The 26,915-nt window shown below is 39.7% G+C and overlaps 1 protein-coding gene across 1 annotated transcript; it reads right to left on the reverse strand.

The window, feature by feature from the left end:
- Positions 1–15,799: 15,799 nt before the first annotated feature.
- LOC126752811 (T-box protein H15) lies at positions 15,800–26,548 on the reverse strand. Its single transcript, XM_050463799.1, has 4 exons — positions 25,685–26,548; positions 21,184–21,577; positions 18,023–18,308; positions 15,800–17,429 (listed from the first exon to the last, which is right to left on the reverse strand). Exons 1-4 carry the CDS (start codon positions 25,932–25,934, stop codon positions 16,623–16,625), a joined length of 1,737 nt encoding a protein of 578 aa, XP_050319756.1. The 5' UTR covers positions 25,935–26,548; the 3' UTR covers positions 15,800–16,622.
- Between the last annotated feature and the right edge of the window lie 367 nt (positions 26,549–26,915).

Genomic DNA, 26,915 nt, shown 5'->3' on the forward strand with positions numbered 1-26,915 from the left:
ACTGTAGAACGCCGGTTCGTTGTAGAACCTTAAACTGCTACAAAATAAATTATGAGACCCTAGCAAATCAACAGAGTGCTTTGAGTCTATCACAAATTTGTTGATACGGCTAATGTTAGTTTCGGCAGATATGATTCGCCGAAGATAGGACTACCGAGACCTTTTAGCCTCAGTTTTGCAAAGACTGGGTAATGGAGAAGAAAGTGACCGGATACGTCCACCTTACCCTCCTCTATACAACTTTGACAACTAGCTTCCAACAAGAGTTCTAGTCTTATCGCTTTAATGCCAATAAGCACTGCCTAAGTGCTGTACTTCGTAACAGTACGTCTACCGCCGTCTTAAAACCTCTATAGTGGTTCGGTACCCTAAAACTATGATTGGTGGAGAGTACCCTACAGGAAACTTCCTTCTTAAGTAAACCGATGCCTGCCATCCTCTTTCCTCAATATATAGCCAAGGATCAGTTTTGTGGTGCCTAGACGTTATTCATTTTAATTTGCTGACACATTCCTACATTTTAGAGTTACCATACATTCTTTTGTGGATGAACTTCGCATTCCTAGGAGCTGGTAGTGCCTCGCAGAAACATGGGAATCGTCACATTCCTAAAGTGTTCCAAGCAAACCAGTGAAAAGAAAGTGGAGAGTTATGTCATTAAGGTCGGATGATAATATATTCTGAAAGTTATTACAATTATTTGATAGAAATCTTCTGTGACACTTTTTGGGGGGGGTATACTTCACTCAATTTTAATATTTTTTACACACTCGATTACTATATATACCCACAAGTAGAGCATAAACGTATTTATTTTTGCGTGCATTCATTTTTATTTATGTTGCATAATAATTCATGGCATATCAACAACTAATAAGTTGACCTTTAATCGCATTCAATTAGATTAATTACATAATAAAGTGCATAACAAAGTTGTGTGCAATTTGCGTATCCACGCACTTTCATAAATTTGCAGTCATTTTTCATACGCATTAGAATTCCACACATAAGAGTACATACATACATAAACACATATATGTACATATGAACCCCAATATGCCCCTTTGTAATTTCAACATCAACGTTCCACGCACCCTTTGCTGTCACCCGCCTGAGTCGAAACATAAGTATTCACAACTACTTGGCTATACATATTCTATATATGTATGTACATATGTATGTATGAATTCATGCGCCCGCGCTGTTATTCGCACACATTATTTACCCGCTTTGTGCGTCACGCACTAATTTTCCGCATAATTTTTCACAAATCCAATTGCACTTTGAATTCCTCAAATTGGCATTGCGTGCGGCGCGGCTCGTCTACGCACTTTTTACCGACGACTGTCGCATGGCTTGGTGAAAATTTGCAAAACTGAACCATTGTACGTACTATATGTACATAAAAATATATATGTGTGGACATATCTACTCCATAATTGCCCCTTTTTATTAGGTATTCGACGCACTTTTTCGCATTTTCGACTTGACAGCAGCGGCATTATGTTTGACATGCGTCATTTTCTGCCACAATTGCCAAGGTAATTTGTTGCATGCCAGCGGACAGTCACAGTTCACGGCTACCAACCACTATCGGCTTGTTTGGGCTTGTTTGGAGATTATAATTATATCATGGTCATTATTATTAGTTGACTAGACGGACTATTCATAATGATTTCTCTCAAAACGTTTGAATGAAACGTTCGAAACTCTCCCTTCAGCAACAGATATTTCTTCAGAAATTTTTAATTTCAACCATCCAAAATTATTTTCCATCAATTAATATACAGGGTTTGTCTGGAAAGTAATAGGGCTGAGTCGATTTAAAAAAATTGATTGAACCAAAAAACTTCAAAATAGGCGTTTGAAGGCGTCACGGAAGGCATTCTCCGGAATACCCTTGAGAGCCGGCCTTGGTTAGGTAGCTGTTCACAAAAAAATCGGTATGAGCCCGGGCGTTGTCGCGGTGCAACTTCTAATCGGCTGCGATGTCTTGTCGGACCCGATTGACGCTTTTTGATAAATTTAACATCTGAGCAATTAAACGAATACTTAGTCGACGATCTGAGTTCAAAACTTTGCGCACACGAGTGGAGTAGATTGTCGGTGTTTGTCGAATTCGCTGGTCTCCCAGACGTTCTTCATCAGCGACCTCTTAAAATCTAGTCGGTACACGCACGCTCTGAAATACATTTGCGGCGGAAGAAAATCAGATAGATTTAGAGATAGTGGACATTTAAACAGCTAAAGAGAGGTCTGTGTGAAGGAAGGGGCCAGCATTAAGTTATTGTGACCATACAATCTCGAGATTCCGATGACTTTAATTGTCAGAAACCATCGTTCCTCTCCTATTTCTAAGGATTTCTATCGTAACTTTCTGTCATGTGTGGTTCATTATTATTTTCATTGTTTCTGAGTATGTTGGATTTTTTTTTGCTACATTTAGGATATTAAATGTTGTACAACAAAATGGAAGACGGTTCGTGTGTTAATATGTAATATGAAACCGTTTCACAGAGCAGCTAGGCTTTCTGGGACTTATAGTCCGAACGCAGGTATAATCTTAAGCTTTGGAGTCATTTAATATGACGCCGTGGAAATGTTCTTTTCCGAGTTGGTATGAGATAATATGGTGGCTTCACCTTTGACTTTACTTTATTTTTGATATTTTTTCAATCTTTGAAGCCACAATTTTAATATACTGTTTGAATTAAGAAGAAGAAGTTAACTCCCGGAGGACCTTAAAGTCAAATAGGCCTTCCGCACTGTACATAGTAATGTTATTGTCCGAATCGACTTTTAACTTTTTTACAGGTTTCTATTACTAACATAGGTCCATACCCAGGGTCACGGTCGTTAAAAATTCAATTTCGAATATAGTATATTCATATAATGGAAATTTGTGACACAGCTCCTGTCGCGTGTCCTTTGCTCAAACAGCACGCCAACTTTTACGGTGTATCAAAAATAAACTTTCTGGATTGTGCCTCTAATTGCCCGACATAAATAGAGAAAGGACTTTTATGCGCCGTTTTGTTAGTGAAATAAAGTAATTTAGCAATCTTAGCAAAAATTTAGCGTTTGTTCGCGTGCTGCTCGGTAATGGCAACATCCGTGACAAATGGGAAGCGCAAATCGCTGGTTTTTGTCTTATTGACTTCAGCAGACAAAGAGCCACAAAGAGAGGTAATCTTTCTCAAACGAGTATCGATGCATTTACCTTTTCAAGGCAACTCGCGCCACTAATTAACTAAGGATTGAATGTGAAAACGCGTGTTGCAAGCAATCGTCAGCCAAGAATACAACGGCCAACAATATAACGGCAATATTACAAGTCGATAGTCACATATCTGCGTTGGTACATACAATACATGTGTATAAATGTGTAGCGAAGCCATCAAGGCCACTCTCTCCTAACAGACGACCAACTTTAAAACTAATATTTTGGGTCTGCAAGTGATTATGAATCTTTAAGGCAGGAAACGCCTTCAAGCGTCAACGTAAGGTTAATTTTGTCATCGTCTCCGCCACTGCGTGTGAGGGTAATAAAGTAATGATGGCATTTAAGGTGGAAACAATGAAGTGCCACACGCGGTTAATTAGCTGGCAGTAAATATTTAGAGGAGAGAGGTTAAGTTCGAAGGTCAAGGAGTGCACCGACCTTGGATTTGCAATAAGCAAGGGCCAATTGGGTGATTGGGTTTAAATAGATTAGAAGGTCGGTAATCACCAACTGATAGCGATGGAAACACCGCCAAAACTCGCTGTGACTCATGTGGTGTTCGTTATGAGAAAGATGATGGCTGCCGTGTAGGTGGTACGGATTGCTAATTTCGAAAATTGACCGCCCTATGACGACAACTGGAAACGGTAATTACATACGCACTCACTTCTATATGTATACCTTCAAAATATATTTGAAAATAAAAGCTGTTGAAAAATATGCATTTGATTTATATTTTATTGACGTCCAAAGGCGAGAATTAAATGCATCGAAGAAACTCCATTTGAATGTGAATATATCGTGAAACTTCGTGTGCAGAATTGTTGCTAATGTGGAAAAGGTCTTAAGGCAATTCTGTTTTACAAAAATACAAACCTACTTGTGGTACAAAGCCTTCAAAGACGGTCGAGGGATCGTTAAAGACATGACTAGTTCTTCAACTGATAAAAATATTAAAAAGTGAAGGATATGGTGGTTAAAAATCGCCAGGCAAGTGAGCTCTACATCTCTCTCGAGTCCGATCGAATGATTTTGTTGAATATTTTGGTTATGAAACGCGTTCTTGGTCCACAAGTTCCGATAAAGCTGAATTTCTTTTTTTCAGTAAGAGTACCATGAACAGGTCTTTTTGGTCCAAAAATACTATGAATACCATCGATTAACTACCATTTTCACCAGATTTGGCTCCGTGTGACTTTTTTTTTGTTCCCCAAACTGTAATTGACACACGGGTTCTAACCGTTTTCAGTCGATCGAAGAGATAAAACAAAATTCGCTGAAGGAGCTGAAGGCCATCCCAAAAAGTGCTTACGAAAAGTGTTTCGAAGACTGGAAAAGTCTTTGGAAAATACTTTGCGTTTTATTTACAATTTACGAATGAATTTAACTTAATTTGTCGGCTATAACAGCAGAGCTCACTAGTCCACACAGTCGATATTAAAATTATACATAGAGCGCCCACACAAACTGAAAATTACTGAAAATTTAAAAAGTATTGAATTTGAAATGAGATTTAAGGTGGACCTCATTGAGCGCACGATCGCAATATATTTCTCACGTTTCGCACTTGCAATGTTAATGGCGTTTTGGCAATAAATGTGGCAAGTGCCAATAACCGTTGCCGCTGGCTGATGTCGGTGAACATTTACGATGACACCAGGAGTCACGTTTGTCAAACGGAGAAGCGGTGTCAATGCATACTCACCAACATATGAACATATAATATTGGTGCATGCATTATGAAGCAGCGGAGCCATGGTGCTTGTGAGCTTGCTTAGACATATGGAGATACATATTTTTATATGCCGTACAAGCTAAGAAAATTTTGACACCACCATTTCGAAAAAAAAACATTTTTATTTTGGCAAAATTTTATGTGTGGACTTTTCACACGGAAAATTGCGCAATACTCCAGAGACAGCCCACATAATTACAGCTCAGCAGATGCATGCCTCTATGTTATGAGATCAAGCACACTCGTATGCACTCATTAGAATGGCTTCACCAGTTCGTTTGGCAACGCAAAGTTTCTGCCTCAAAAGGTGGTGAATTTCGTAAAAAAAGTATGTTGTTGTGTTTTTCATCGGTGGAAATTGCACGAACGACACTGTGTGGGTCTCTTATGATGAACGTGTGCTGCGGCGACGGGTGGGCGGGGTGACGGTCGCCTCAGTGGCAAAGTCGCAAGCCAATATGTGGAGGCTTAGTTTGACGATTTCGCAATTCGCTAAAATTTAAAACTCTTGAAAGCAATTTTAATAGTAATAATAATAATAAAATGCGCTTAACACACACACACACAAATATATTTGCGCTAAACTTTGAAACTATTCATCAAATTGTGTGGGAGGTAGCAAGTTTTATTATTTTTTTTTTAATCTGTTTTTATGCAGTAAATCTTCTTATTTAATACATTTGGCTTCGCACACACACACACACTCAAACATGTGCAAAGTGTTTTATGACATTGTTAAGTTGCTGTTATTACCACTTTCAGTTTTGTCCGTTTTTTATTTTTATTTTTATTTTGTTTCGATTTTTCGTTTTTGCGTATATTAAGACATTATTAACATAGAAACGTGTTTCCAGCTATTTCTTCGGCATATGTCTTCAGCATATCCATGTGCGTGTGTGTGTCTATGCGCTGTGGCTATTAGGGAAGGCGTTGAGCATCATTAATCTTTTGTTGTTTGCATAAATTAAATTAGCAGCCGAGCACATCAGCCGAAAATCATTTATTTAGCGCGCCATTCAAGATACACATATTGACAAAGCTTACTTAAAACACAACAAAATTACCGTAATTTATTTCTGTAATTATTTAAAAAAACAAAGACATATTTTTCATTCGGCAATAAGAAACTTATCACTTACTTAAGCATTGGAATAAGGATGTGACAAGGCGTGACCTTGAGCTGGGATTAATTGATTTTTAAGTATGTGTATGATTAAAGCCTCTGCTTATATACATGACATTTAAATAAATATATATTATGCAATACTTGCAATCTGAGCAGTCAGCTATGACAACTTAGGCTTCATTGCGAAGAAGATTTGCTCGAAGCGTAAAATATTCACGCAGCCTGGCGAGATGGCTATGGCGCGCGATTCAGACGCTGTAATCTCTAATATTTCAGTCTTAAACATTCAAATCAATAATAAAATCGGTTTAAAAACATTTATGACCGTGAACCGTTTTATGCGTTTCAACGCATAAATTAGTGAATGATTTGTGATTAGAAACTTCAGATTTAAGCAAAAACTAGTCAAATGTCTAAGAGGCGAGTATCTGATTGGGGATCATGAGCAAATATCGTTGAGTGAGTATTAGGCGTGGATCCCATAGGCATATCAGGGGCGGTTTCTCTGGAGTTAATTTCTTTACATCATTGTTTGAGAGTATATGCACATTTGTAAGTTGGCGTTCATTTTAAGGCACTATTCAAACGATTTTTAGAATTATTTTTTTCTGACTTGCGGCCACCAGGGCTGGCTCGAATAAATTCCAACCGAGAGCCTTAGTTTTCGACTACTTTTTTCAGCAATTGGGGCCATATATTAGCAATACTGTCGAATATTCTCTTTGAAGTCGTTAATCAAATTCCACAAAGTACAGTCAAGCGGTGCTAAATCGTTCAATCTTGGAGGCCACGTCTTAGGCCTACGACGTGGGATTATGCGCTCCCCAAAAGTTTCTTTTAAAAATGGTTTCGTTGGCAAGCGTTCAGCTTGTTGGAACGAGAGTTCGTTGAAACCAAAAGTCGTCCAAATCAAAATACTTAAAATCAAGCACCCAAAAGTCGTTAATGATGGCCCTATAGCAATCCCCATTGATTGTAACATTATGGCTGCCTTCATTTTTGAAGAAATATGCAGCAATGATAGCCTCTGCCCATAGAAAACACCAAACTGCCATTTTTTGAGTCTCAACAATGGCTTGTGGATTATCATCAGACCAAATGTGATACTTTTATTTATCAATGAATGGTTCTTACTCAACTAAACGTGCGCTTCATCACCCAACTTGAAAACGTAGTTCCGTAATAAGTCTGTTCATTATAAAATTCCAAACCATCCTGAGTATAAAGCAAACCCTAAGCAAACTCCATCTAAACTTTACATTTGACCCATTTTTCTTCCAAATATATTGCCGAATCCAGTTCAGACTTTTGAAAGTGTGAGTGTTAGTGCAAAACTGTCAACCCCTGGTTTTACAAAATATTTCTTACATACGAGGCATACTTTTTCTGAATGTATTCAAAGGAATACACTCCAGTGCCTCTTACTTGGGACGACCTTTTAATCGAATCGGACTTATCAGAAAAGTTCGTCTCATGAGACCAAATGTTCAAAACTCAAATCCTCATTTAACATTTGAAACCTCAGGCGATTAAAAACACATTTTTCTACTACGAAAAGAAAAATTTTCAGATATTTATATTGTATACATATGTACATACATATGTATATGGAGATGCAGTTCAGTTCTAATTGAAGGGAGTAAATATGTATAGTTTTAAAAGCCACTTGCCATGCAATAACAAAAATTGATCGTGTTTGCAAAACAACAACATCTCAAAACCGTAAGCAGTTTAGAGGTCAACTGAGTCGGCTTACAGCAGGATGTAAGTTAAATTTTTAACTCTGATATATTTCTTTCCGCTTGGTCTAAGTGCCATTTCAATTGCCAAACTTCACGCCAAGGTGATATCCCAGCTTACATTCTCTTATGCAATGCACTAGAAACAAAAATACTTTGGTTTTCAGAAAGCTTTGTGTGTATGATTTATTTGTTTGTTTGTATTATAGACGATTGAGCGTATACCATATGTTTATACTAATGTGTATGAAAATCACTCATTTCAGTTGCTTTCCAGGAGCGCTCCTACTTGTTTGTTGTCATGACAGGCTTGGTTCGGAGTCGTAGTGCTTCATGTTGGTTACTTCAATTCCGCAGGATTAACTTTGAATTTGGTCGACCACAATTTTCGAAGCTTTGCTGCCCAAGGGTTAACTGCTTGAAGCGCATGGGTAAATGTATGTATATTTCGGTTTAACGAGAATTCAAAGGAAAACAAGTAGAATTTTATATTGCGTTTATTTTATATACTATAAACGTGTTGAATCAAATCTGGATATATGGAAATACAAAGCTTATGATTCCATACATGAGTTCACTTAATGAATTCAATTTGCTTGGAAAACAAATTCCAACGAAAATTTGATTGTTAAACTTTTTCAGACGCTCTAAGAAAATTTACTTTCAGCTCCTCTCGAAAAATTATAATTTAACTCCGTTTCAAAAAAGACCGTTTTGTGAATATTGTAGAGATTGCAGTAATTGTTATACAACTGTCTTGACCTTTCAACCTCTCCAATTAAACCATCGACCTGCTCCTTAAACCGTTTTATCAGCATCCCTTGTATAAAGCTCTTCATGGGAACAACCAACAACCAACCGCAGTTATTAGCTCTCAATTACGGAAACGTACTATTTATGCCCAAAAGGTTACGAAAACATGCGAAGAGAGTTTTGAGTTTTGAGCCTGGTAATCGCTCAAATCCAATAATGTCAGGTTTCCCCAAATTGTCAGTTACAACCAGCGGACGGGTGAACAAATGCAAAAAAAGGAAAGAGGAAGAGAAAGGAAGTGCTGTTGGCGAACATTGACCGGTCATTTCGTAAATCATCATTATTTATATGTCAGTCTATGTATGAACAATAATACTCATACCCCTAACAGTTTGCGGCAATAGTAAATACTATGTACACGCTGTATTTTTGGGGGCTGGTGGTTTCTTCTTCTTTAATAATGTGTGTCTTCGGCCAGTTGTGGTTGAAAAATCAATTACACAAACAATGAGCAACCAACAAGATCAGGGAGACAAAAGACAAAAAGAGTGGGAAGGGAGCTTGCCGAGCTACTCAATGATAGCGTAATAATAGTGATTTGCCAGCCTGGAATTGGGGCGAGCACTCGTCAGTTTACACACTTCGATGGGCGTGAATAATCAATTTGTTGTGCCATTGTGGGTTGTGGAGATGACTGTGTGGAGTTTTGTTGGCGTAAATAAGTTTCGTATTGAGCTTATTTGGAAATGAAGAGTTTCTATAATTTATTAACTGACCATTGAAACCACAGGCGGCTAACAGTACACCTTTAACACACTTTGGTATGTGTGTGTGCGCATTTTCAAGCACATTTTACCATTTCTACGCCTCCTTCGTTTCATTTCGAGGGTTGTGGTGTTTGGGGGGCGCTGCACCAATTTCACATAATTGCTGGGCGGGTGCTATTTTGTGTGAGTTTGATTTGAATTGACAACTTTTTGGGAATTGAACATATTTGCCTCAACTACTTGACGGAAACTTCCTTTTGCTGTGAGTAAATGTGAGTAAATTGTCTAAGTGATAAATGATAAATGTGAAATATATTGTGATATTGTGACAAGTGAAGGATATTGATGGCAAAGGAAGCATTTTGACTGGCGCACATAAATATGATTGCTTACGTTTACTGCGCTAAGAAAAATTCGGAATCATAGGTGAACGGTTTGGAAAAAAAATTCTGAAACTCGAAAAAATTATAAAAAAAAATCCTCAAATATGTGCTTCTAAGAGCAAATTCTGCCGACCTAAGCTATATCGCCGCACACTCTATTGGTTGTTAACATTTTTATAAAAAATCAATTTCACTAACATATAAACGATATATAAAGCTTATGAGCACACAAACACAAACATAATGTATTGTTCATGTACCGCTATGCACATGCCCTTCCACACATTCCTAGCATTGGTCGATTGGTGGAGCTTGAATGAGTTGTGAAAATCCGCAGGCCAATAAACTGTTGATGCGACTGATGTGTGGCATGTGGCATGTGGCATTCATTAGATATGCCATCAAAGGCGCAACGCCAGCAGACACTAATGCCAAAGTCAAAGCTCCCGACACACCCAATCATTCAGCCACTGGTCATCATCAGCACATAAATAATTCATTGAGTAATTTAATAAATTGAATTTCCTTCACTTTGCAACAAGAACAAAAACAATAAAAAAAGCACACAACTTCGTGGAGTGTTTGCTGCGAAATACGGTAGTCATTGTAAATTCAATTTACCGCAAAACTTATTGATTTGCCGGCGTACTGCGTCCGTCCCTTAGTCTTCCCCTCGTTTTCTGTGTACTCTGCATTATCTTTTAATTACACTGCAAAAAATTGCGAATATTAATTTGTGCACATTTTCACTTAACCAGCGCAACGGGAGTGTTCCCAAAGGTGTTTTGTTGAGCCGCGATATGCTGCGTTGCCATTAGTGTTGCAAGCGCGTCGACAATTGCGTGCAACATGACCGCATATGCGTAGCACCAGCGCACGTAAGCATGTGTGAGTGTGTGTGTGTGGCGTATGAATGCAACTTTCAATTGCTGAGCTGTCGCATGATGCGGCGCGTTGATTGTACTGTTACCAGCTACGCCCGTCAGCCGACGAAACGAGCATTGCGCCGCGTAATGCGACAATCGGCGTTGTCATTTGTTGTAACGGTGCTCGGCGATATGCCGCGTGTCATGTTAGTGGCATCGAATGATTTTCACTTCAGCCGCCGCCATTCATTGCCCACTTGAGGCGCCGCGCCAAGTGCCGTTGGAATGTGTGGATGCCGCAATAAAACAAACACCTCGCACACCTACACACACGCACTTGTGGGCCTATTTGTAGGGTGTGTGCTCAACACGTGCGCCGCTAATGACTGTTGCCGATTGCAAAGTACCGCATATAGCGCGTTGCACAGTAGCTGTTGCAAGTGCAGTGACTCGGTGATGACTCTCTGATTGGTTTTTGCAATGAAATGCCGGCAGCTGCTGCGTGCCTGGGCTAAAATGGTGGCAGTAATTAATGCGAATGCAAGTGTTGGTGAAATGAGGTGGCCAGATTTGGGGCGTATGTGTGGTAAGTTGCAAAAAAAGGGCAAGGTGCGGCAACTGCAATGACAAGTGAAATCTAACATTGCCTACATGCCACAAATTATTAAATATTGGCTTGTGAATATGCTATAGAACTATCTATAACGCATACTTTCTTCAATAACCACGTTTCCGCGTGCTCCTCTCTACTCGGATGCGACATATATTTGACTCTAAAATGTTTTCGCCTTCAAGCGTGTTGTGTTCGCCCACGTATTCCGCACCCAAATTTATCGCTTGTACAAGTAATTATAAAACAATTAACTTTAATGTTAAACAAATAAGCGCAGGCCCAGGATAACATCGGCAACGCGTAAAATATTTACCTGTCCGCGTTCCTATCTCTATTAGAATGCTTGTAATTGCCTATCTAACTACACGCTTACACACATACACACAAACACACTCAGCGCATGGCGACACGGGCAACAGTCGCAGGTTTTTTGTTGTTGTTTTTATCATTGCGTCAAAGTGTCTACTTTCTTGCGACTCGATGAGAATTTTATGCTTCTCCGGCCAGGTGTCATTGCCAGGAGAAAAAAGGTCGCAATGTGAGGTGGCGGCATAATTTAGTCTTATCTGCATTTAAATCAGTTGACCGTGTTTTGTAGCTGGTAGCTGGTAGCCAAGTGTGCGTGGAGTGGTGTGTAATGTTATGTACGCACATTCACGAAGTTAATTACTTTCTAATCGGCCAACCCTCCAGAAGTAATTTGTGCTTAACTTTAAACGCAGCGCATCCATCCGTGTAATATATTACAAAAAAAGGAAATAAATTGAGGTTATGACGCACGGGATCGGGAGATTTGGGGAAATTGTATAAGAACTTATTTTGAGCTCTAAATTTACCCTAAAAATCTCTTGGGTTTAACGAAAATATGAAAAAATAGTCATTGCTTTCAGTAAAAAAATTGCATCGATGCGCAGGTGCAGGTCCCGGGATAAGAGCCCGGTACGAATCTTCTTTTGGTAAACAGGACGATGAGTTTCGTCTTGCTAATAGGTCAACCGAGTGCCCTTGATAACAGACAAAGAAGCTCATCCTTTACTAGGCACCTTAATAAGGGGGATAAATCTCTACTTTGTGAGCAACCTCCTGTCATGTCGAGACGATTCTTAGGATCTCCCACGATGGTCTCAGCGGTCCTAGTGTGCTGGACAGATCCCATTCCTTTTCTGTTGTGCTTTTGACATATTTTCATTGGACGCTTTATTAAAAACACCTTCGAGGTTTAGGAAGGCGCATAACAACATCTCTCCATCATCCATTCTTCGGAATAGCCTTGAGAGCCGATGCATGTTGCTAGGATCCCCTCTGTCGTCTCAAAATGCTTGCCTTTCATCGACCTTTTCAGGCAAGGAAACAAAAATGTCCGGGGGGCCACATCTGGAATATAGGACGACTGAGGAAGCATTGCGTTTCCGGCCTTGGTTAGGTAGCTGTTTACAAGAAAGGCGGTGTGAGCCGGGGCGTTGTCGTGGTGCAACTTCCAATCGGCTGCGATGTCTTGTCGTACCCGATTGACCCTTCGTTTGAGCCTCTTGAGGACTTCCACGTAAAACTTGGCGTTGTTGAAAAATTCATGGTGGGTAATGCCTTTGATGTTTTCACTTTGGATTTGCTCATTCTTCCGGTCTTCATCAGCGACCTCTTCCCGGCCCTCCAAAAAGGCCTGGTGCCACCGAAACACACCACTTCTTGCTAAAGCAATATCTGGGTAAGCCTGCTTGATCATATCAAACGTCTCTGTCGCAGATTTACCGAGTTTCACACATAATTTAAACGCGTATCTCTGCTCTAACGAATGCTGGATTTTCGGCTTGCACAATTCACAGAATCACGTCGCGCAAAAATGTTTGTCCTGACTCTCCAGGTGCTCGGAGGTAACTAATCAGACTTTCGTTCGTTTGCTAGGAATGCCCTCTACCGCACATGTCCGAAGTACAGTCGTAAGAAAATCACTCTTATTACTTTCCGGACAAATCCTGGTAGGGTGCGATATTCAGCGCCTTGGATATTGTTACGTAATTTTTAATCTCTTCTACTCTTCTATACTTTTCAGTAGGAAGGAAGTGAGACAGATTGGTCTATAGGATTTGCCTATGAATAGTGTTTCTTTGCTACTTCGATCTTTTGCAGTCAAGAGCAGAACATCAAATTTTGGATAAAGATTTGGATTTCGATTTGGAAATTTTTACCTTCGAAAAAATCTTTAGAGGTAAAATAAGATTTTTTTCTCTGAATATACATACATACATACATATATGATACTTTAAGGGGTTAAAACTGATGATGATACATGATTCTTATGCGAACCAGTTCCACAATTTCTATGAAATGTAATTTCACAATTTGTTTTGCTGCCTTCGTTTTCTTTTCAGAATTTGGCTACGCTTTTCAACAAATCGCCTTCGATATGGACATAATCTAGTATTGAAACATATTCCCAATCAATGCATGACCGATGAGGGCAAGAAGCGTTCGCACCCACACACACACACACTCCTAGTGTGTGGGGAGAAGCTGAAAGTGAGGATAAATCAAACCAAATTTCCAAATGCCGTTAGCGCATCGTAAAATCTTTATAAACATTTCTAACACTTTGAAATTCAAAACCAAAGAAAGAAATGTTCGAAGCGATAAACCAAACACTAATGAAGGAATCCTCCATTTGTAAGTGGCCAAAAGTGCGTGACAATTTCGCCGACAATTTTAGATTCCTATTCAATATACTTACAAATGTGTGTGTGTGTTTGTGTTCATTTGTCTATGTTTCCTTAACTATTCACACATCACTTACGCACTCCTTTAAGGCTGTGTGTGTATGCATAACAAATTGGTAACATATCGCTTTCGTCAATGGCCGCTACCCGCTTCCCTACCCGCTGCAACCCTGCTTGCTCGATCATGCGCGGTGCCGCTTTGGTACTGCGAGCACAAATTCATTTGCCACTGCCGCACTGACAGCTATTCCCCAATTCAATGCCTCTTACCCAGCAGTCCAACAGCCCAGCTACAACGCCAGCAACGCTAGAAAGCGCATATGCGTGCTCTTGCAGGCACCCGGGCCCCAGCGCTAACCTCAATCACACTTCAGATGCACTCGTCTTGGCGCTGAGCTGCTACAGCCACAGATTCACTTGAGTGCAATGCCAGTAACGAATTCATTTTCATGGTCACTCAAAAAATGAAATTGAAAAATTGTTAAGTACTCTCTTCGCCAGCCCTTGTTGTTTTTGTTGTTGTTGTTATTGCAATTCCTACTGCATTTGGGGATTGTATAAATATGCGCGCTGGTGAATGTGGCATTCCAATGTGTGAAGTTTACATACAAATGCAAGTGCATTGTGTTGTTGTAGGCTTATATCGGTTTGTTTGCGTAGTTGGCTACAGAGCCGACGGCAATTAAACTCGACACGCTAATCAGCCCTGGTGCTGTACCCCCTTAGAAGGCTGCCTATGGCAAGTGGTGCCGTTGGTGGCAGAGTAGTTGCCCTTTGTGCGCCAACTCTCCGCAGCTCTTTCACAGATATCAGATTTTTACGATGTGTTGATGGATGGCTTCGAGATCAAGCTATATAAACCGTACACTCACTCATACATACAAACATCGGTATGTGTAATGTATTCAATTTCAGCAGAACTTAGTTGCGGAAGAAATGGGAAATGAAATGGAGTTGAATGCATGCCCAGCATAAAAATTTTGATGAAAATAAAATAAATCTTTATTTAGACAATAATAAAGTAAATTTTTAATGTAGTAGAGGCCTTTATTTGCAACTTAAAGCTAGACTTAGTGTCAAAGTCAATGCTATTTGTAATGAACTGCTTAGAAAATTGCAAAAAAGTTCAGATTTAGGTTACTATTTTTCCAAATGAAATTCGAAGTAGATCCCTTGGGGTAAACTAGGACATTGACCATTATATTGGGTAGTCGAAAAAGTCTTTTCGCATATCTCCAGTGCTACCAATCACATTGTGTCATACCATATAGTGTTGAAAAGATGAGATTTTAAGCTTCATTTAACCAAACAAAATTAAATTCGGGGAAGTTGTAAAATAGTTACAGCTGCTCAAAAATTAGTGAAAATAATGAAGAAATTCGCTATATTTGGAAATTTTTGTATAAAAAAGAGAAGAATGCCACGCAGTTCGTGTAGCACAGCAATGGTTCGCTCGCTTCCGTTCTGGAAATTTCGATTTACACTGATGGAATAATGTCTCTAACGGTAAAATGGCAAAAAGTGGTCGATCAAAATTTATTATTATAATATAAAAAAAACAAGTTGGAGTCTGATTAGAAATACAAAAAGACTTTTTCGACGACCCAATATTTCGTTTACAATGGGACAATTTCCTTACAGGGTAACAGCACTACATCGTAGTTTGTATAAATTATTTGAGAAATGTTTGCTGGGAAGATTGCAGCTATAAAAATAAGAGAAATTGAGAATGGAGAAAGCCAAATAACTCTAAATAACTTAATATTAACCTTCACTATTGGAATTAAAGGGTTTTATGAATATACATAAGTAAAAGTTCAAAAAGTTTTGAAAACTTTCAACTAAATGATATTCAATTTTAAATAACACACTTATTTTCAAAATAATTTTTAATGATTTAATGATTTTTTATTCGGTTTGATTTGGTTTTGAATGGGCTTGGATCCACATATGTTGTTTTTGCATTTTTTCTATACGGAATTACTATATATTTATTTTTATTTACTTAGAAGCTTACATAATTTACACATAAACACTTTGCTTTTGTTGTATTTGTTAATTAAGCAACTAAATTTAATTTACTTAATTATCATTACTCAATACCTCTATACTTGTAGTAGTTACAATACCGTTAAGCAGCTGTTAAGCAGTTATACACACATTTTTATTAATATTTGTTTGCTTACAACTTATAGAAAAGCGTGGACGCGGCTCGCCCATATTTCTAAACACACTGAGATACGTTTTTGAACGAACAACATGTTCCGCAGAAACTTACAAATAGCTTAGGCAATAGAAGGAAATTATGATTTACAAGGTATCACGTCCGACTGCAGGGTGGGCGCCACATGTTCGCCATGATGTCTTCCCAAACATTTGCACAAGACTTGATATGATTTAGAAAACAAAATTTACAAAAGCCGAGTTAACGAAGCGAGTTCATACCAGGCGTACCCGAGCCCCACAATGCAACCGTGGTCATGAGCGTTCGTTGACACCCGCTCAAAGCAACAAAAAGCGAATTTTTCAATTCTAATTAACTACTTAAAGAATGATAATAATAAATTACAAATACAATAATTTAACGATCTCCTTCACTAGCTTATGAACTCCTCAGCTTGAGCTGAGCCATTGATTTCCCCATAATACTGATTTCGGCACACTAATGACAATAACAACAACGAAAATTGAAATTCATTCAACACTTTAATTGTGTGGACTGCGTGTCTGCGGTGGCATAGACATCGCCTGTTGTTGTTGTTGGGGCACTTGGTAGGGGCTGAAGCGTTGGAACTGGCGCGGCCGCATATCGGGCGAAGGCGAACCGCCCGACGAGGTTGACGACGGTGTGGATGCCGTTGGCGGTGGTGGTGGAGTGCGGTTGGCTGCAGCCGCTGCAGCGACCGCCTGTGCTTGGGCCTGCGCTTGTGCTTGCGCCTGCACGGCGGCTGCTTGGGCGGCGGCCGCTTGTTGATTGGCACTGGCCAGGAAGCCCGCCGTCAGTTGCGGCCATTGCTGTTGGAACATATGGAATGCGCCGAGACCGGGCGGTGGTGGCGCCTGCTGTGCATACATTTGTGGCATCATCAGCTGAGCGTACGGCGAGTTGCCGCCGAACATTTGCAGATGCTGGCGGGCCTTTTCGAAAATGGCCATCGAGGTGGGATCGACGCCTTGCTGTGCGGCAAATTGTTGCATCAACGGGTCGGGGAAGAGACGCAGCGGTGAGCGCAGTTGCTGTTCCAGCAACAAAGCTTCCATGGGATCGCGATCGAAGTCGGTGAGGCGTGACGAATCGCGGAAACCTTTGGCGAAGGGATTGGAGTCGATTTTCAGTTTGGTGATGAGTTGGTTTTGGTATGCGGTGACTGCCGTGAAGACGGTCTCGGGAAAAACGTAGGTTTTGTGGTCGAGTTCCTGCAATTCCTTGGGGTTTGTTGGAATGCTTTGGCCATGACTGAGGCGCACCAAGTGAATGCGCGGTTGATAGCGGTGCATTGAGTTCAAAACAATCTGGAAGCAAAAGCAAAAACATTTTGGAAAGTTAGTATTGTAGTTGTGCAATAAGTATAGTATGTTCGTAGGTGGTAAAAATTGTTGTGCTGTTTTAAGTATTATTTCCAGTTGTCTGAGAGCGCGCATGCGCGTTTTTAACTCTACACAGAGCACTGTGGCCTGTGTGTAGCTGAAATAGCTTGTTGGAGAAGCACTCAGCAGCGAACACGTGGAGTAAATAAAATGGTCGTTTGATGGAAGGGGTTGCGGACTGCGCAAAAAAACAGAAATGGCGCTTTATTTGGTTTGCGGAACAGAATTTTAAATTCTCCTTTTGAAATGCAGCAAGTATTTAAGTATGGCTGAATATTCTTACATTGCTTTTAATGAAATGTTTATATTTGGACTGCGAATTATTGAATTTTCCATACAAATTATATTCTGTTTTATTTTATTATTATATTTTTTGAACGTCTGCTTTCTGTTCGCGCGAGACAGCATTTTTGTTAAACTACAACTGCACAACAAACCTCGCATATGTCAGCAACAAGATACTATTCAACTATTCATAAGTACATATAGATTTTGTAGTGATTCAGCACAACACTCACCTGTCCATTCTTATCCATTTCATTATTAGTTAGTTTCACCTTCTCGAAGGAGATAACCTGTTTGCGCAGCGCCTCACAGCTAAATGGACTATCCGGATGCGCATAGAGGCGCGCTGGCGGTGCGGGATCAGCCTTGCCGGCGACTAGCCAAGCCGAGCGATGGTACGCATAGCGATAACGCTTCGAGTCCATCGGTATGATATCGAGTAGCACGGCGTAACGGTCGGCAGGCTGGATCTGTCGCAGCGGTCCGGAGAAGCTGACGCGTACCGTGGGGAACATCCGCCTATGAAAAAAGAGTAAAAAATAAATAAAGAATTAATGAAACATGCACAATTATGAAAAATCGCTTTTGTGTCGAGAATATGATATACGCACATACACATGCACAAATATCTATATATAATAAAGATATGACTATGTTTTATAGCAGCGGAGTGCTGTGATTTTTATTGCCGAGTAATGTATTCGTATTCGTTTGAGCGGGGCATAAGCCTAGGTGCCTAGGCGATAAAATCGAAATGTGTGGGCAAAGTCGCCCAAGTCGCTGGCACCGCAGGTTGCCACACTGTCTGTGAAAGGCCTAAATGGTGGCCGGGCCACTATTGCTGCTATGCCTGTTTGTCTGCGCGAAAATCCTTAAATTTATGCCTTAAATCCTTTCCCCCTACGCACAGCGACACAACCTCGCCTTGCTCATTACACATCCCGCTGTACACTTCTTTGTACCCTTGTTACTCTTAACCATCTTATGGGGATTTTCTCCATTGCTTTGCGCTGTTTGTGTTTCCATTATGCCTTACACCTTTGTTTGCTGTAAACAAACTCAATTGAGGCGTTTTTTCTTCAAGCCACTTTGTTATTGTTGTTGCTGTTGTTGTTCGCTCTTTGTTCACGATTTGTGTGCTGTGTGTTTGTCTGCCTTCACGCCAAGAAGTCAATGACAACTGGCAAGTATCCTGCGGTTTTAATGGTCCTAATACCGCATACAAACACTTAGCTGCACAGTGCAGGCAGCAGCAGCGAAGATAACAAAAACAACAAGCATGGCAACACGGTTGAGCTGATTTGCTGAATTTGGGCTTGCGTGTGTGTGTGCTCATGCACTAGATGACATAACTGAAGCGACAATAACAGAAATACAGAAACAGACGCAGCCGGGCTGGCGTGTGAGGGCGCGGTGTGGCGCGGTGCGTCGTGTCATCGGGGATGAAGCGGCGAAGTGAATGGTTGAATTCGTTACGGGACCGCCCTGATTGTTAGGTGTGATTTTTACAATATCATTAAATGTGAACGCAGGAAACACAGCAGCACATTTGCATGCGGTTGTGTGTGTGTGTGCGTCTAACTGCGTGTTGCCAATAAACAAGTTGCGTCGCAGTGTGCGTTTTGCGAAAGTGGCCGGTGGTTGCCTCATTGTTTCGCTCCTGCGTGGCTGCGGTTGTCACATGCTCTGCCGCAGCGATGGCCGCCGAAGCAGAGCACAGCAGAGCAGCGTTGATTTTCGCTTCCTGCTTAGTGGCACAACAACCAGCGCTCCTATTTGCCACACACACACGCTCTAGTTGTTGTTGCGTTTGTGTAACTGGTTTATGCGTTGCGTGTGTGGTCAGCGAAAAAAGAGATCCATTTTATGACAGCACACAACTACTTGGACATAAAAATCGCACGACCGACCCCCTAGCGTCGTTTGCTGTCTTCGGGAAATCAAAATGCAAAATACACAAACAAAGCAAAGCAAAAAGACAAAAATGCGAGCAAAGTGAAAATGAAAAGGAAAATAATGCGCCTGCCGTTGTTTTTGCTGTTGTTGACAATTGCAACGCCCTAAGCATTCCAGAATCCGGCTAAGAGCATTGGTACCGGCCAATTATTGTTGGCAAGATTGATTGTTCGGGACATGTAGGAGCCAACACCTCGTCCTGTTCCATATTCTGACATTTGTGTGGCACACCAACTGTTGGCACTTTTTTGCAATCCGGGTTAGACTGCTCTGCGAAGAACCCACACACAGTTTCTGGGAAATGTAAGGTGCTGGTGTTCGAAACCTTCAATTGTCTTTTGTAGTTTTTATTAGAAGAAAATTGCAAAAATTAGGTTTTGTTTTCTAAATTACTTGGAAAGTTGGAAATATTTGTGAAGATGTGGAATATGTGTGAAATGTGTGAACGAGCCTTGCAGGCTAATATATGTGTCTGAAATTGCGGTGGAACCATTGAAATGTTGCAAGTTCATTGCAACACATCAATTGTCGTTCTCTATGGCACCTCATTACGCACAACTTATGTTTTTGCTTGTTTTTCTACCATTTCCACTGTCAAAGTTGACTTCTTCAAATCGAGTCTTATGCTGAGCCACAACTCGGGCATACTTTCTTCCAGCCGCGAAAATGTTTAACAAGAAATATGCTTTTAGCGCACCATTTACCACACAGCGGTGGGTCCTTACGGTGACTTTCCCGCCGTTATTATTTGCTGGTGTATTAATTCGAAAGAGAAAAGGATTAAAATGTGTTGCCACATGCGAACCCGTCACCACGAAACCTTCTGATCGTATTTTTTGTTGTTGTTTATTTTTCTTGTTATCCGTTGCCGTTAATCTACTCACATTACAAGGTAATTTGTTATAAAATAAAGCAAATAAGCGCAGAGAAAATACAAATAAATGCAGCAAACGAAACGAAGGAGTTTATTTCCCCCCGGAATTAGGAACCATTTGCTGCACAACAAAAGCGTCTAGTGGAGTGTTTATTGCCACAAACGCAACATGACGCTGCCGCGCAGCGCGCAGACTGAATTGTCGCCTGTTTGCAGCTTTACAGCTGGTGTAAGCGTTGCAACGGCGGTCGCTGACTGTGCCCCCGTGTTGCGGCAACAAACCGCACTAATGCAGCATTTGCATGTCTGCTCAAAATACATGCAACAACCGATCGCAAGTGTACAATTTGTAAATGCACATGTACGTAGCTTTGTAATAAAGACTCATACAATATTTAAACGGCTCGGACTATGGACATGTCTCCGCGGCTGTGTGAGAAGCCAACCGCGACACTTAACCACCAGCTATGTAGCTATTGTTACGCCGTAGCTGCCCCCAAACAGTATACTAGTTTATGTTTTCGTAAAATTATGCTTTCAAAAATGTATTTTTCGTGAACATACCTGCCGGTTTTGGTGATAATCATCTCGGTGCCCAGCTCATGAAAGCGATCCCACAGCTCCTTTGTCTCCAAATGGCACTGCACTGGCTTGAGTTCATCACAGTTGCAGGAGCCGACGATTTTTGGTGTCTTCTGTACGGGTTCGGGGGTCAGGCGCTCCTCCGTGTCGGAGCCAGGCGATTGTGGTGGTGTGGAGCGGCCCTGACTGCTGGTTGTGCTGCTGTTTAGGTGATTTTGGGACGAGCTGCTGTTATTATGGTTGTGGCTGTTGCTGTTGTTGTTGTTGCTGTGGCTGTTACTGTGATGCAGGCGGCGCACTTTCGCCGGTGGTGCCTCCTCCGAGTCGCTGCAATCGACCACATCCACGTCCACCTCATCCTCGACAGAGATGGGACCTACAAAACGGTAGAGAGAAAAGCGAAAAGTGGGTTAAAGGCATTATAAAAGTATAAGCAGTTAAAAATATATTAAATTTGTTAGTGTGAATGAAAACACAATTTTTTTTTAATTATAAATTAATAGTCGAACATTAAAAAAACTATTTGTTAAATATTTTTTCGCTTCACAAATATCATTTAATACACACACACACAGGCATACGCGACGTATAGAAAATCTGAAAATCAATGCAGCGTTAAGTAATGATTACCCGCTTTTAATTACTTGGTAAATTGTCAAGTGTAGCAGCATTTCAAGCCAACTGCACTTGTTGCTGTCATATAAATTTCAATTATTTATAATTGTGCTAAATGCACTGGCAACGGCAACGGCAACGGCAACAGCAACAGCAACAATAAAAACGCAATAACTGCATAGATGAAATAACATTAATTATAGCAGTAAAAACCAACGTCAGCAACAGACATAAAAATACTACAACAACAAATATTATATGATAATTATTGTTTTCACATATTTTTTTTTGTTTTTGCATGTTGCAAAACTGCATGTGTGCGCGAGTTAAGTGCGTTTTATGGCCGCTTTTGCATAGGCGACTGTGGACGCGGTTTCACGAAGGCATTGTGGACGTTGCGTAAATGAATAATGCTCGATGTTTTTGCTATTTTTATAAGGTGTGAAGTTCATTAGAGCAGAAAAAGTTGGAGACATGATTTACCTCCGTTCAAAAGTGCGCAATTCAGCTTTTTCTTTATCAACACAGGCGGTTCTTATAGTCAACAAACTACTAATTTGTATAAGAAAGCGTATGTTGTTGTTGTTGTTGAGGTACAAAGTGATACAAATGCTGCGGTGTATTTTTAGTATTTGAATAGGACTTTAACATGGGATTAGAATTTTAATCAATCTTAATATCATCCGGTTTACGATTTATTTGCGTTTTTATTTCAATTAAATTGCTTTCATAACAAAATATATTTTTTTTGAAAATTACACTTTTTAATCGAACTAAATAAAAACATATTTTACAAGACTTTAACGTTATTAACAAAAATCTATTATATGTTTAGATATAAATTATAATTAATTTTTTTAAAAATAATTTAATTAATTATTTAAAAAAAAATTAATTATAGTTAGAGTCGTAACTGTCGATTTCGCCATCGTTTTGTTTAAATTTTTGATACAATAATTTAATTATTTATCTAATTATAATTAATTTTTTTTTAATTTAATTTTAATTGGATAAATAATTAAAGAATTAAATTATTAAAAAAAGTTAATTATAATTAGAAAAAATTAATTATAATTGTACATATGTATGTATATGTATATAGGTTCAAATTTCAGTTAACAAAATTATTGGTTTTTATAGCCATATTTTAGCAATTTAAATTTCAAATGTAAAAACGCTCATATTAATATTCAGTTATTGTCTAGTTTGCATATCATTTGATAACTGAGCTAGCCGACGCCGTTAGGGTTAGAGTTAGCGGACTAGTTACATATCATAGTAGTCTTAGCTAAAAAAGGAGTCAGAGTCAGAGGAAGACGACGATATCTATTTGGGTCTCTTCGACTAAACAAGCTCAACACAAAAGTTTTAGTTCGAATACACAATTAAAAATATGAAAGATTTGAAATTATTAACAGAAAATTTAAGTATAAGAAATAATTTATACAAATACCTAATGTAATCATTTACTATACATTTTTGCATACCCAAAACCATCTATCTCACCACACTAACTACAAAAGAATCACAACTCAAGAATTTTCAAAATCAATTTTTTTCATATTGGGTAGTTGAAAAAGTCTTTTCATATTTTGTCAATAGATGTCGTTGCAGTCGTGAAAGGGGAGACTCTAAGCTTCATTTAACTAAAAAAATTAAATTCGAGGAAGTTGAAAAAAAGTTACAGCAGTTCAAAAATTAGTGAAGGTAATGAAAAAATTCGATATATTTTTAAATTTTTGTATAAAAACGGGAAGAAATATTATCTCAAGTCTTAATAGCTGGAAAATCTTTGCTAAGTCAATTTTTGCATTAATTGAGTCTTCTGCCTCCTAAATATTTTCCATATTTCGAACTGTGACTCTCATCTCAAAGTCTCATTTCTCTTTTTGATTTTCAGTTAAGTTAACTTGTTTAGCTTCATCCGAAGAGCAGCTCATCGTTTAGCTTTCTTATTGCTTATCGCAATTTGAAATTTATTGCCAATATGAATTTAGCTTTTAATCAAAAGGTGTTAAAATGCTGAATGAGCTTGGGCGATGCAATTAGCCAAGTCCGTCTGTGAGCAATTCGAATAAATTATAATATTATTAATTATTGAGCTAATCAGCCGCTTAATATACAGATGTACAACTTGAACCACATCAACAATATGCATATTTTATTAAAAATATCAACAAAACGATGCCGAAACCGGCAGCTACGACTCAAGCGCTCGGCGCTTCCAAGCATATGCCACAAATTAACACAAACATTAGCGACAGACAGAATATATTCATATTTTTGTTTAAATCTATATGCACAAAATAAATTATATGCACACACACACGCTGGCACAATCATTCGCTGATAGTAAACTTGATGAAATTAAATGTGTTTGCTGAGGTCATTAGCATAATTATGGACTTTTGTCAGCTGGTTGTTTATAGCGCCGCAGCAAAACTAATAACAAACAATAAACAAGAAGTTGAGAAAATCTTTAATAGAAAAGTTTCAAAAGCCTTTCAGAGATGCAAATATAATTGACTGTCGTCTTTTTGCTCGCCAGCATTTGTCTGCTGTTTTGACCAAATCATCTCGCTAGCCATTGATTTGCAAGATCTAACACTACCCATAGGCACTAACTAAGGTGCTGCAAACATGTGCAACTGCGCGCCGTTGCACCGACTCAATTGCGGCAATTGCTTTTGTGCATGTGTGTGTGCCACTGACCATGTAGGCTAGCCGCTTTTTGTTGTTGTCTTGGATGTGTGATTGACTGGCGGATATTAACACTTTGCAGCGTGTAAAATGAGCACTTGAATTCAATAAACGCTTTTTGCCAATCAACATTTCTAATGCCAATGATTAAATGAGCGCGCTACCAATGTACACTTGTGGGGAAAATTATCACGACGTGATAAATAAATATTGACACTACAGGCTCCCGTTTTAATAATAGTGGAGGAAGTCATTGATGGTGCTTGGTGGACTTGGACGAAGATAAATTCTGGCTATTCTCGTAATTAAGGAGGAAATATATAGCTATTGCAGGGTTCCCCGTAATCTTTTTACATAATGTTTAAAGTAGAAGAGTGTTTAACTGAAGTATCTGCCACCATGGAAATTGTAGAAAGCCTATAGTCTTTTTTAGAAAGCACTTCATGCCATTACCAATAGGTAAAAAATTGATCTCGTTGGTGTTCGAACTCAATAGCACTCAGCAGTATTCTGGAATCCATCAGTGTGCTGGGCTTATGTGAGTCTTTTTGACAGAGGTGAGGGCATAATAGACCTTATGTCGTGGCGCAAAATAAAAAAAAATAATTGAGCTGAGAATATTTTCATTCCATCGGTAAGAGTTTAAAGTTTCTTCATTGAGTTTAATCAGGTGGTCTTTCGAGCCGGATTTAGTGCTCGGCCATACTAAAACAAGTCCTGCTAAAAATTCAGGCATTGTTAACAATAAGCTTTTCACAATTTGTGAGGAGTACAAATTTTAATCGTACACACATAGATTTCTATTCATAAAATAAATAGCCGCCGGCAATTGAGGACATAAGTTCAATGAATCTGGATATGTTTTTCAGATTACTTATACATACGCTTAGGTCAGTTACTCACAGAACTGGTACTGACACTTATCACCTGACAATATTATCTAAATTATCACCAAGCAAAATGCTCAAGTACATACATAAAAAAATGAGCTCGGATGTATCCGAACAGATATTTTACAACGTTTTCCACCTACTCGATAGGGATTTTAACGAAGATTTAATGATAGAATTGTGCCTAGCAGTTCTTAATTTGACTGACTTCCGAAAACAACAGCATAAAGCTGCTTTTGCACTTTCTTATTTATTCTATATATCTCTTCTTTACTTACTTGCACTGCGCACGGACGACTCCCGGCTGGAAGCATCTTCTCTAGCCATTATCGCGGCTATCGAGAAGTCGGTCGCTGAACCGGCGGCATTTTTACTGGCCGCCGTGGTTTGAGTCTGGCTTGGACTGTTGGCATTTGAATTGGCCACGGCCGCGGCAGCTGCAGCGGCGGCGGCAGCAGCAGCAGCCGCGTTCGGTACCGTTGGCGGCAATACGCCGTTGCAGAGATATGGATGGGAGCCAACTAGCATCTTGGCAGCCTGGGCGTATGATGTGTGAGAAAAATTAATTTTGATAGTGTAGCGCCTAAAGCGGCTGCCGGATCAGAAGTTTTCTTTTGTGATATATAAAATACGTTAGTGTTTCAAGTACCAACGGTGATGAACACTGGCGGAACGCACTTGTTTCTGCGAATATCAGCACATTTTTGGAACAACAATTTATAAGATTAAGTAATAATTATATTTTTCACTTTAATACGCGAATATCTTGTTTTTGTTTAAATTTTGAACTGCGTTTTGGGTAAATGTCGTGTCACTTTGTGTTCTTTAACTTGATTGTGCTTAACAAATTCTCGCGATCCCTGAGTTCACACTTTAAGACGCGTTCGACTGCTCGTGAGATGGTTTTCTACGCAACTACTTAATCGCGAAGTATACAAATACAATTCTCCTACAAGCAAGCGAAGGCGGTAGGAAGAACACTTGAAAATCGCTTTGTCAACGGCGACGGCGAATGCACGGTGTACGGAGCGACGAAAACGGGTGTGTGCACAATGAAAGGCAAACGACGACGAACTGACTGCTTGTTGCGGCAAGGAAAGGTGCACAACTCGCCAGCAGTAGTCAGACAGGCCGTCAGCCACGGTGCGCTGTTGTTGTTGTTGCTGCTGGCGAATGGTGGCAGCCGCTGTCCAAACCAGTCTGAGCGATGTATCTGGTAGGTTGAGAAAATTACACACACGGGCACGCACACACGCGTGCACAAACTCACGTACTCTTGCTAGGAATGAGAAAAAAATGCGACAACAACAATGCAGCACTGCTCAGGGGCAATGCCGATACGAATGTTAGAAAAAACGGTACGGTGGCTACAAAAATGGACTGAGAAAAGTGATGTGCTGAAAGAGGAAAAATGTATGTGCTCAAGGGAGGTTAGAGATTTCAAAGCAGCAACAACAACTCAAGTGGTAGTGTAGCAACAACGTTGTTGCTTGGTTTGGGGGGTAGGTA

The sequence above is a fragment of the Bactrocera neohumeralis genome, chromosome 3 (assembly GCF_024586455.1).
Source record: "Bactrocera neohumeralis isolate Rockhampton chromosome 3, APGP_CSIRO_Bneo_wtdbg2-racon-allhic-juicebox.fasta_v2, whole genome shotgun sequence".
Classification (NCBI taxonomy): domain Eukaryota; kingdom Metazoa; phylum Arthropoda; class Insecta; order Diptera; family Tephritidae; genus Bactrocera; species Bactrocera neohumeralis.

Coding starts and splice junctions, on each gene's coding strand:
- LOC126752811 (XM_050463799.1), bottom strand. CDS start 25,934: ATGCTAGTTGGCTCCCATCCATATCTCTGCAACGGCGTATTGCCGCCA. Junction 21,578..25,684: donor GTCGTCCGTGCGCAGTGCAA/GTAAGTAAAGAA, acceptor ACCGTTTTGTAG/GTCCCATCTCTGTCGAGGAT. Junction 18,309..21,183: donor ATTATCACCAAAACCGGCAG/GTATGTTCACGA, acceptor CTTTTTTCATAG/GCGGATGTTCCCCACGGTAC.